The 12,290-nt window shown below is 40.1% G+C and overlaps 1 protein-coding gene across 1 annotated transcript in view; it reads left to right on the top strand.

Annotated features, from left to right (window-relative positions):
* Positions 1–3,287: 3,287 nt before the first annotated feature.
* Positions 3,288–12,290, top strand: part of clstn2a (calsyntenin 2a) — a 72,282-nt gene continuing 63,279 nt past the window's right edge. The window contains exons 1-2 of the mRNA XM_070844859.1: positions 3,288–3,363; positions 3,729–3,851. Of these exons, the coding sequence (XP_070700960.1) occupies positions 3,288–3,363; positions 3,729–3,851 (199 nt within the window). The remainder of the gene's footprint in view (positions 3,364–3,728; positions 3,852–12,290) is intronic.

The following is a 12,290-nucleotide window of genomic DNA, read 5'->3' as shown; positions in this document are numbered from 1 at the left end:
CTATGGATGTATTACCTCCTTATGAGTCAGTTTGCCAGACATTCCTGCTTGTTCAAACTCTGCGGTTGAATCTAAAGGAGGCCCGAGAGTTTTGGCAGGCCAAAAAATTACAATCCTTTGCAAAAGAAGTAGCTTCATAAATTTGCAACGTGACTTTGTAAATAATAAGTAAGATCCCCTATTTGTCAAAATAAGTATTTTTACTTCAACGTAAAAGCGTAAAAGGCCTTTGTTTGTCCTCTCTGGGCTACTGTGGGAACATGGCAGTGCAACAAGAGCTCATTCTAAGCTAACAAAAAGCGATTCTTTGTTTCAGGTGATTATATACTATTGGCAACATAATTAGGAATATCATTTTCCCTTTCTGCCATGAGATCCTCCTAAATCCCACACAGTTTACCTTTAAATCTCTCTCAGGATTTTTTTTTTCATCATTTACTACCTCCTCTTTTTATCTCTTGTTATGGATGTTTCTTATTTGTCTGTATCTCTTCCTTTTCTTTTCCTTCGTCTTCTACTCATTGATATTATAGTTGATGGTGTTGATATCCTTGCCTTGCTATTTTACCTTAGAGTAGACTAAGGAGGGATTACTCTATTCCACACAGCATCATTATAATCAAATAAATGCCAACAAGAAATGGATTTGACATGACTTAAATTACCCAATACATAGCACGGTAATGCAGTGTCTCTTAGAATATGAGCTGGGACCCAAATTAAATATAGATTATCAACCGGCTGTGTCCCTACAGTAATATGTTTTCATGAGCCTGAGTCCCGGGGGAAGACACTAACAGATATTTTGATATCAATACCAGGATGGACAAGCTGACAGCCCCCTGCAGTAATGTTATTTACAGGAAAGCACTATCTTGTTCCTGGATTTCTGTGTTCATATTACTGTCATATCGGATTTTATCCAGTGCCATACTAGATCCACTTTTAGACTCTTTCTTCTGCTAAGTGAATTAGTCCTCCATAATGTGCTGTCTGATGTTGTAATGCTGTAATGGCTGCAGATGTTCCTTAGGAAATGGCCAAAGACGTCATGCATATTGCACTCAATGACACTTTTAACATGATTAAAGGAGGAACTACATGCAACAACAGCAGTTTTTATTAGCTATGCTCTGTCTGTCGGTCGCTCAGCCCATTTCAGTTCAGGCTAAAATATTACAATAAGTTTCACTGGGATTACCATATTTTGTACAGCAATCCTGTTCATCAGAGTCTGTTTTCTAAGGACTGTGGCGATCCCTGTGTACCATTGATAGATATCAATGGTACACAGAAAATTACAATGGATGATCGGGTGATCTCGTGACTTTTTCTGTAGCGCCACCAGCAGGCCAAAGATTATTGGTTTAGACCAATACCTGCAGAACTAATGACGATTTTCTTCAACTTCAAGTTCAACTATGCCTCAATTTATGTTTCATTGCTGTGGCTCATAGACAGGATGTCAAAGATGAATACCTTAAATGCATCACTAACAGCCTTACAGTACTACATGCCATGAAAGCCATTTTGGAAACAGCCCATTTTCATGGTCTGCTGTGTGCTCTTTCTACAAAACAGCTCTTATATTAGACTTCCTTTAAAGAGTCGCAGCTCTGCTGCCTCAACCACCATCCAATTTGTTTGGGATAAATGTAAGACCTTGAGCTATAAATTGAACCTGCCATCCATGAGTAAACTGTACTAGCTGTGGGCTGCTAAAATACTTAGTCAAGACATCTTCAAATGTAAATGAAGTGCAGTGCAAGCATGATGAATTAATATGTATTTACAATAAATGATTTATAGTCTGTTTAATAGTCACCTCAGCATCTCAGTCTAATATAGTCATGGTTTTGATGAGTCTCTATGTAGGATTGTTTCAGTTCATTTCATACCTTTTGGTTGAAAATTTTACCAACAGAGAAGAGTGTGCATAAAGGTAAAGCTGAACCGGCAATACGCCATGAAGGTGTTTGCGCTAGCGATTTTCCACCATTAAAAGCAAAATATTCTGGGTGCCTAAACAGCACTTGAAGACAGACCTCCACTCTCCTCTCTCCACCTTCCAGCAGAGCAGAGTCATGCTGGTTGCTGCAGTGCTTTCCATCCCCTGCATGAGCATGAGATGAGACTCCTAGTATGAATAATGTTTTCCCTTGTGGTTCTCTTTTTCTCCCTATAATCCACTCTTCGCTCTGGTCTCAGCAGAGCGAGGTTCCCATCTAGATTGATCACTAGTCATCAGTCTCTGTCAGTGAATTGAAGGAGTCGAAACAAGTGTGAATGAGAGGGCACAGCAATTGCATTTTGTTAATGACATTTCATCTCATTAGTATATTGTGTTTTATGTCATCAAGGCCAATCCAAATCACTGAAATGCATGGCAAAATTGTTAAAAGTGTGAAGGGTGAAGATAATATATATAACCAGTTTTCCCCAGTTAGTAATTAGTTGCCAGGTTTAATTTTCTTTTCATTTGTTGCTTTAAACAAACACGTTTCCTTTGTACAGGCCTAACACGTTCCACTTTTTTACTTTGACCCTGTTCTCTCAGTGTGGCAACATGCGTTGAAGAAAATGGAATAGTAGGACAAAAAAACTAAAATTTGTCCAAACAGATGAAAAGCTGTGAGGAGGTTTTAGGAACAGTTTGATGCATTTTAAATCGCTGCCAGCTGGACATGTCATCTGCTCATTGGCATGAGACAAAGCGTTCCTCTTCAGTGGATTGAAAGGTCAAGTTGACACCCCAGCTCGCTGCAGTGAGTGACACCAGAGATGTGTGTGTGTGTGTGTGTGTGTGTGTGTACAAACATGCACATATGGTTGTTCTTGTATCTTGTACGCTGGTATCTGTCTACATGTGAGATCCTGCTGCGAGAAAGTGGGAGGACGTTTAATTTACTGTGTCAGTAACTATGTGAGATGGTGATCTGTGTTAATCTCCAGCTCATCCTTCTGACTTTCAATCACATTTATGGCACAGTGGTTGGATTCTCCGCTTTGTAGAAAAATAGCAGGAGAAGGAAAGATAGGGTGATGGTGTTGGAGGAGGAGTAGATGTAGAGGTCCAATCACAGAGCACAGCACAGGACTCAATAAGTGTTTATAGATATACCAAGTTACCAAGAGTTTCTGGGCCGCTGAGAGCCGGTCGTTTGCCCAAAGAAGTCAAAGTATTAGAAGCTTTGTTGCAAAAACCTGGTTCTGTTCTTGATTGTGGTACTTTGTGTAGAGTGCCCCATTCAGCACGAATGGCACTGTAACCATTGGTGAGGAGACACATGGCTGTCAACAGTGTCCCCCAACAGAGAGTAATTGGAAAGCAGTGTATACAAAGAGGAAAAGGGGAAAAAGCAAGTGGGTGCATTAATGTTAAAGGCTTCTTCTCTTTTCTTCGTGAAACTGCAACAAGATACAACAAACAAATAACAAATCTTTTTCCACACTATTTTTCCACTGTTTACCTTCAGACTTCCATTTGAGATCAATCACAGACCACAGGCAATATCACAACATAATGTTTTTTAAAAAGCGGAAGTTTCCTTGCTTTGTGTTTTTGTCATTCTCGGTCCTCTTGAAGGGACTCAGCACAGATACAAAACGTTCCTTACAATAATGCTATAAGCTGAAAATTGCATTGAAGTAAAAAGTACAATTACAAAACTACAAAGAAATACAATAATGTTTACAGCATTCCTCTTCTATTTTCTTCTTTTCCACAGTCAACAAGCACAAGCCGTGGATTGAGACGTCTTACCACGGTGTGATCACAGAGAACATGGACACGGTGCTGCTGGACCCTCCGCTGGTAGCTCTAGACAAGGATGCCCCAGTCCCTTATGCTGGTAGGAAAAACAAATACACACTCACTAGGGATGGGAATTTTCTGGATTAATCTGACCTGAAAATGTGACCCATATAAATCATGCAGATCAGGGGTATGAGCTGCCTAAGTCAAGTGAAAGGCAGAGGATTCAAAAACACTATTCAGAAGAGATGAATGTAACGGGTTAGTATAAACACTGCTCTCAAATTTCACCAAAATTATTTCGTTTCATTATTTCTTTCCATTTGGCTCTAAGTCTCCTGCCTACATGTCTTTCGGGGTTTGTGTGTGTGAACACGTTAAGTGTGGTTATGCAGGTAAATGCATGTGTGTGTAAAAGCTTTTTCCAGCTTCAGCTTTTCCAGCTAACACGAGGTAGGTTGTGTTCAGTCTAAATGCGCCTAATAATTGTTTCTAAAAGTTGTTATTTTTGAAATGAACAAGATCTAATTGTTGTATCTTGTTCTATAGAATTTCTATTCTGTGTAAATGCTTTCGAGATCGCTAACCCTGGTTCTTAATCATTTTTGTCATGGAGAAAAAAACCTAACGCTAGAATTAGAATTCACCACTTAACATAACAAACTCTGTTTCTCCATGTTAATTGTAATGATTTTGTTCTTTTTGTCAGGGATATCAAGTCTGTCACACACACACACACACAGCTGATGCTTTAGTGCATTCGTATTTGTTAGCGCAGTGCCCATTCGAGCCGAGGCTGTTTGGAGCGCGTACCCTTGCAGAGCGCGCCCATTGCTTGGCCGCCGGAAGTGCTGCTCGCAGCATTCACAAGAACCACTCATCCAATTGACTTCACACTTGACACTGCACTCCCCCGTGTCCACAGCAATACACCTGTGAAGTGTGAAGTCAATCGGATAAATGGTTGTCAAGAAGAACAGACATAAAGACAGAGACTCCTTCCACTTTAGTAAGATCACCACTGGTATATTTCGTCTCATAGCCTCACAGTTTAGACTCAGTGGTGTCGTTGCTATAGTGTTGGCTTTTAATGAAATTTTGATGCATCTAACCTTGAAATGTTACTGTGATTTTCTGGTTTTATATTAGTTAAAGCAATGAATTATGGGTTTCATTATCTGATTGTTAAATTTACATTTTTATTTATTTTTTTATCCTATTTTTCTGGTACTTGACTATTCATGGCCATACCAAGTATTTTTATGTGATTCATATTGTATAACCTGTGTAATTCAACTTTATTGTCTCAAATCAGAGTAAATTATCTGGCAACTCCCAAGAAAAGCCTTTTACAGCTAACACAAGTGGAGCAAAGTCCATTGCATACACACAGCTGATGTTTTTGTTCTTTTGTATTCATCAGATTCACACACCTGCTACATGTAGCTGCTCTGTTCTGTGCATTTTCCTGCTTTTTTGTCTTTTGTCAATCACATGCCAGGCTGACAAGAAAAAACATCTGCTGTACAGTATATGCACATTCAAGTACCCACACACATTTAGAGAGTATAACACACATACAGCACACACATCTTCCCACACAAACATTGTCTCGCACACAGAGGCCGAGACAAGGATGCTTCAGCACTGTGTGCGGGCAACTGTGGCAACTTTACACCACAAGACAAAAACAGATGATCCAACAGTTCTCTGCGCTCACTCTTTGTCATGGAGACTGAATTCCATTTATCACCCTTAGCAGTGTAAACAAATAGACAAAACATTTTTGTTCCCATAGTGGATTGGATATCGTTACTGTTGTGTTTATCGTAAATAGATGTACTGAAATGCTGTTAATCTTAAGAGTTGCTGCACCACGGGTATGTGATTAAATCCAAACCTGTAACAGTAAACGAACATCGCACCTTTCTAACTTGTGTGCTGATCTTTGATATAAAACTTTTAGCCAGGGTTTCAGGAGGAAAGCCAGCTGACTGATTCGAGCTTAGTGAGGTTTATGAGAATGCATTTATTTTCAGAATCCTGTCAGGTTTCAAGTTTAGATTCGTCTTCTTCAATCCCCCTGACAGGGATATCTTCACGGCCTCTGCTAATTGAAGCCATACGTCATCCTTTTTCTTGCTGCTGAATTGCATCATTTAATCTGACCACAAGATTGTTCTCAGAGGACTGCAAGCTGAGACTATTTAGTAACCATTTTTGTGACCATGCTACAAAATTTTATAATACATATATATATATATATATACACACACACACACACACACACACACACATAATTACATTTGACAGTCATGGTTGAAATGCTGTCCCTTCATCACATACATACATTTTCTTGGAAATTGTTGGAAATTGTGAGCCTGGGAACTTGTGTACTTGAATAGCACAGTCTTCACTCACCTCACAAAACCTTTTTTGATACATTTAAGTAAGCATAAAACAGTCCTGATTCTTACTGTTTATTCTTTAATACTGCATGTTTTTGTATCAATGCTTACGCACTGTTTATGAACTTCCCTCTTCAGTCCTTCTTCATTATTAGCTCAGAGAGAGTCCATCAAGCGAGCAGTAAAGCACATGAAAGCAATCAAATCTATAAAGTTTCCCCAGGTATTATATTCTTGGTAGGCCAAGCGAGGTATGTAATACTTATTAGCTGTTAGCTAATTGGGCAGCACTTAATTATTCATAGCTGTCAATATATACGTATTTTGTAATTTCAAGTTGCTAAATAAGTAATTTAATGGTGAAGTACAAGTATATTCTTGCAAATGTTAAACTGTAAAAAGCAGCAATTTGTGTTTTTGTTTTCCCGGTGCCAGAGGTGATGCTGGTCACACTGATCACCGTGATGCCAGAAGAATAAAAAAGTGAAACAGCACAAATGTTATGAGCTGTTCTCAGTGAAATAAAATATTGAAATAATATAAAACATTGAAAATCTGTTAAATAATACAAATTAGAACAGCCCATTGTTATCTCTGTAAGTAGTCTTTTTATCACAAAAGCACTCATCAGTAATACAGTTTAGATGGAACAATATGACTGTGTTGAGTTGAATGTCAATTTAAGTAGTCTCAGTAGTGAGCACCAGTGCTGCTACTAGTAGAAAAATGTAGTCTGGAGATCTGTCTGGCTAAAATATAAAAGTGCACAACCCACAAGAAACAACACAATATATTTCTATTCCAAAATGTATAGGTAAGTTTTGATTAAGATTTATTTGTGTTCATTCAAATTTTGCTATTTGCTATGAGCAACCCAGCCTGACTGTCATACATTTCTATGATGCAGCACTTTGTTTTGGTCCCAGCCACAGTAGCATTCATTTATTTATGTTCTGACAAAAATGAATCTCTCTTTATTACTCCTTAGAAATACATTATAAATGGTCATACAAAGCAAAAAAACATGGCGGCTTGGTCCGGAGATGCCCCCTTTGGCAGTATTTGAAGGTAGTATTACATTTATAGATGCTCTGCATTCACTGGAAGTTTGGTTACTGAGAACTGATTGTAGCCTTTGGAGAAAAGGTTACTACAACCTTGTAACCCAGTTAACATTCCTTGAGTAGTTCATGACAAACAACCCCAGGATAACACTTGTTCTTTTTAAGTTTTTATTGCTTCTCATGTTTGCCACACAGCCCATAATGGTTTCCATTAGCTGGGAGCGTAGCGCTGACTGAATGTCTGGTTGAGTCACAGAACAGGTACACATGTAATAATGACAGTACGATATCATTATGAACCTCATCTCCAGATGATTGTTTCATGTGCTGATTATGTTGTCTAACAAGAGCTGGAATCAGACAGTCATCACGCAGGTACAGCAACACTGACAGTGACAGGACGGAGAGAGAACTGTTATAATTGGACAAAGTATTTTGAGACTCAAAGGCAAACGAAGAGGCTTTTTGGCAGCTAACGCTTAACAGCTCATTATGGCGAAATGGCTGCTATTAATCCCAGTCCTGACAACCATGCAAAAGTGATACTCAGCTATTTTTCTCTCCCTGTTTTCCTTTTTGTGTGTGTGTTTGTTCTAATGGCGCAGCCATGATTTTGTGTTTTTCAATGTTGTTTGAGCTGTACTGTAAATAATGGGTAAATATAGCTAACCTTGAGGAGTGTGAAACAGCCTGGATCCACGTTAAAGGCTGTTTAGTTCTACTTCTCCTCAAGTCAAAGACAAGTCACGCCAAAATTTTTGGATTTTGAGTTGAGTTTCAAATGAGCTTAGGAAAGTGGCTGATCTAAGAATGAGTGGACGATTGTTTGAAAGTTTATTGGCCGTGACCATGAAGTTACGATCACCTCTGAGTGTAGAGTTTGGTTGGAGGTGATGTTTTCTCTTCTCCTTGTTCCGGTTAGCAGCCTAGCTTTCAGAGCAGAGTTGAAAGCAAAACCAAAGTTGTTAGCATGGAGCTTGAGGTAAGAGGACAGTGGGGATGCTGAGATCGACCACATCAAGGGACTCCACAAGTAAATGTCTGGGGGCAGTGTTAAGGAGGCCAGTGTCCCCCCCTTTTCACACTGTTGCTGCTATGTTTTTCTGGACACTTCTGTGTTTACTGGTGATGCCAGTGTAATTTGCTGAGCCGGATGCTCTAAACTCAAACACCAGAGTTAAGGAAAGCCTTGGGTGAAGAATATGCAGTGTGAAAAGTATATAGGGAACTTATGCTGGAGAAAAGAACTTGGGGACTTTGGCAGTTCTTAGGAGTGAGCTCAGAGAAATGTTTCTCCCCCTTAAAGCTTTTGCTGTAATGTGGTGGGTTCGTAGGTGGTTTCCTAATTTTTCAAATTAAATTTCCAGTTAATTTGCTTCTGCCTGCACTGCGCTTTTCTGCAATTTCTCCCTTAAGGTCCTGGGGAGGTCAATTAGCCATGGTTGGGAGTTGGCTTTGGCTTTTATTGCTTTGTGAGGTGCGATAGGATACCAGTTCCTCTGTGTTAAGTTGGGGATGGGAAACCTCAAGTTGGCTTGAAGAGCGCTGCATTGTACATGTGCTGTACAGTGTAACCCATGTGTCCATAACATGAGACATAAATGTAATTATGCTAAAACCTAATTCATCTTTTCTTCATATCACAAAACTGGTGGTGGGAAGTGAAGATATTGTCATTGTTTCTCTCCAATCAAGCATTACTGACTAATTTACAGTGCATAGCTTTCCCCAGTAACCAAACCTGTGCCGCAGTGACGATTTAATGACACCACAACGAGCAGCCAGACAAAAGAGGAAATTAATTTTGATTGTGTTTCTCCATGATTAACACTTGGTTTGTTGACTTGAGAAGGTCAAGCCGGGTGAAATATTGCCCGAGAGGAAAAAGCAGAGCGCTGCACTGGCTGCTGACTGGTGATATTTCTCTCCTTGTTTTTCATTGCTCACAGTCTAATGAATGAAGCCCATACAATCGCTACCAAGGAGACTCTGGAAAAAAAAGAAGGCCATCAAAAGAGCAACCCTGTCCCAATTTATCTTCCTTTGCAATTGTCTACTGCTACAGCTCTCCCTGTGTTTTGCACAAACTCACACATCGCCCCCCACCCCCTATTCTTGGATTCAAACTATTCTCTCAAATCTTTATCTCAATCTGCCCCTCCGTTTGTGCCTTTCTCTCCACCTAGTGCCACATTCTTTTTTTTCCTCAATCCAAGTGTCCTTTCTCCTCTTTTCTATCTCAACACTTTGCTCCTTGCAAGCCCGTACACAGGCAGTCACTTATGCACTACAGACACTCTCATCAATCCTGGTTTTGTTTTACTGCAGAAAGGAGTAGGCTGTCCTTCTGGCTCCACATTAATTGCAGTGTGGGAACACAGACGAGGATTGTTAAGGACTTGCCTATTTTCTCCTCTCTTGTACTTTTCTCTCGTCACCCTTTATTCCCTCTCCCATCCAGTGGCTTTCCAATATTGGTGCTTCTCCCCTGAATGCCTCACACATACCTTTGTCTTTTCCCCCACCTCACCTTTTGATTTAGGTATTCTTTTGCTGTTTTCCTGTCTGTCTCTCACTCTGTCCTGCCCTCTCCTGTGGTGCCACATTTCACTTTGATGTAAACTACCCACAGTGGGCCTAACTTGAACATTATACGCTGAGACAGGCATCCCGGAGATAAAGTGTTATTACTGCATTGCATGATGGCACCCTCTATCCTCTGCCCCCCCAAAGCCCCAACCCCCCGCCGGAGCAAAGGTGTGTGGGTCGAGGAGTATTTGCTGATCAAGCGTTCTCAATCAAATTAGCATGAGGAATGGTGGCAGTGGACTCTTGGGTGCTGCGAGGCAGGCAGGCAGTTTCATTTGCGTATTCTTTATCTCAAGGCCACAGTCAACAGGCACAGATTCTCCCCATTCATCATGGTACCAGAATACTGTGCTGTGGTTCATTGTCTCCTCTGCAGAACTCGCACAGGATAAAGAAACAAAAGTAGTTGGAGAAATGGAGGGAAAGGGAGAATGGAGGAGACAGATGGCCAATGAAAATGAGAGAGGGTCGTCATAAGCAGCTTCCATGAGAAAACATGTTTGATTGTTCTCATTGGGTAGTTTAGGTTTTGTGTGTGTGCGCACACGGGTGTGCATGTAAATGTGTTTGTGTAAAGTTTCCCATCATTCTTGTCATTGTTGGCATGATGGGCAGTGTTATGTTGTTGAGCTTGTGTTTTGAGTGTGAGCCTGAATGTTTTGCTGCTACTTGTGGACTCTCTAGCTCATCATCATTATCATAATCATCATTCATTTTATCACCTTGTAATTGATAAATTCTATCTCTACTGCAGCCGAGCTGTGTGTGAAGTCCACCATTGGTACAGTATCACCTGATTTACACAGGCTGCAAAAGCAAAGCAGCAGCAGCTTCAGTCGTCAGTCAGTTTCTACGTTGGCTGTGTTAAGCCTCAGTACTGCTGTGGGCGCACACCTCTTTTGATAGCTCTCACAGCCCAATAAACAATCACTGCAGTTATATGTGTAGGATGCAAGAAAATAGACTTGATGCCCAAAAAGACAGACATGGTCGTAATTACGTGTTCAAAGTGAAAACCATTATGTCGCTCATGTAGACTTGTATCAGAGACTCATGAGGTGCTGAAGCTGAGACAGCCTGTAAGTTCAGCTTTCATAATGGGCAGTAACTCTTCAACGTATTTGTCCTGTTGTGTATATCAATACATTTCCTTGGGTCAATAGCGTGGTAAATTTCAGGATTGTTTTTTGTCAACTGCTTTCCTGAATTTGGGCAAAAACGCATTGCAGTCATGCTTGGGATGCATTTATTCTAACTTAAACCTCATTAAGACCAAAAAAGTTGGCAACAACAATGCAACGTTGTTTGGCAAGGTGCTGTGTTGGCTGAGCAGATACATTCAAGCACACATTTTTCATGGCTTACTTTGTGACGTGAAAGGCGTGTTTCTGCTGTTTACCTCGCGATCCATCACAATGAATGTCACTGCTGCTGTGACAACTTTCCGGTGTTGTACAATTATGTCAGGGAGTATTACAAACTGCCGTGCAATGCTTTGGCATCTGAGAAGCCTTTAAATTCACAGATCTGTCACTCAAACTGGACTTCCTGAATTATGTCATGTCTCACCAGTAGATGAAGCAACACGTTGACGCAGTGCTCCTCTCAGTCTCCTTACAAACAGAATTTTAAGACCTGCACTCAAAATGGACGCAACAGATCTATTTCTCTCTGTTGTTTTATCCATGGAAGTTGATCGTCTCTCCACTTTTTTGCATGGGGACATGTTTACTATGCCAGATGAACAGTTTTTTTTATACTCCAAACCTTGTGGTCATGACTTGATGAATCCGACGTCACTTAGATAAAACTGTATTGTGTGAAGGTGGTGCAAACATATTTTTCAAATTCCGTAGTTTTCCATGTGGAAAGTTTCTTCCATGTTCACAGTTACTTTGTGAGGGAAAACAAAGAAAAAATAGAAATATTTTACATTTTTCTCAGTCCTCCTATTTTTACCAGCCACACAGTCAAAATCCATTTATTGCTTGTAGTGTGATATGGAAAACATAGGACTTATTATCATAAGTTCAAAGCCAGAGGTGAGCAGGTTTTTTGTAATGAAAAGCACGCTATTTGAAATATGTGAGTATGCATTATTTACAATACCTGACTTGTTAATGAGTCACAATGATGGATGATTGAATAATTGTGAGTGAAAAGTTTTAATATTCCTGCAGTACTGTCAGAAAGAATCACATCAATTTTTGCCAGTTTTTGCAATGAAGACACAAACAGGAAGTGGTCCACAGTTCTCCAGTGCTGTCTGTAGTCATAATTAAAACTGCAAGGTGGCTTGACCTGTTCTCATCACAGCCTAATGCTCTTTTGCTTACAGCTGTATTGCCTTTTTCTTTGTGCAAAAACAATGCTACCATGACAATAACAACCTTTGATGTGTTGTATCAGTCAAAATATTCTCCATCTGCTCAGAAACAGCAGAATGGCATATCATCACCATCTAAAAGAGAGGCA

The sequence above is a fragment of the Pempheris klunzingeri genome, chromosome 15 (genome assembly GCF_042242105.1).
Source record: "Pempheris klunzingeri isolate RE-2024b chromosome 15, fPemKlu1.hap1, whole genome shotgun sequence".
Classification (NCBI taxonomy): domain Eukaryota; kingdom Metazoa; phylum Chordata; class Actinopteri; order Acropomatiformes; family Pempheridae; genus Pempheris; species Pempheris klunzingeri.
Note: the sequence above shows the minus strand (reverse complement) of the source record. Positions and strands in the feature narration are given on the sequence as shown.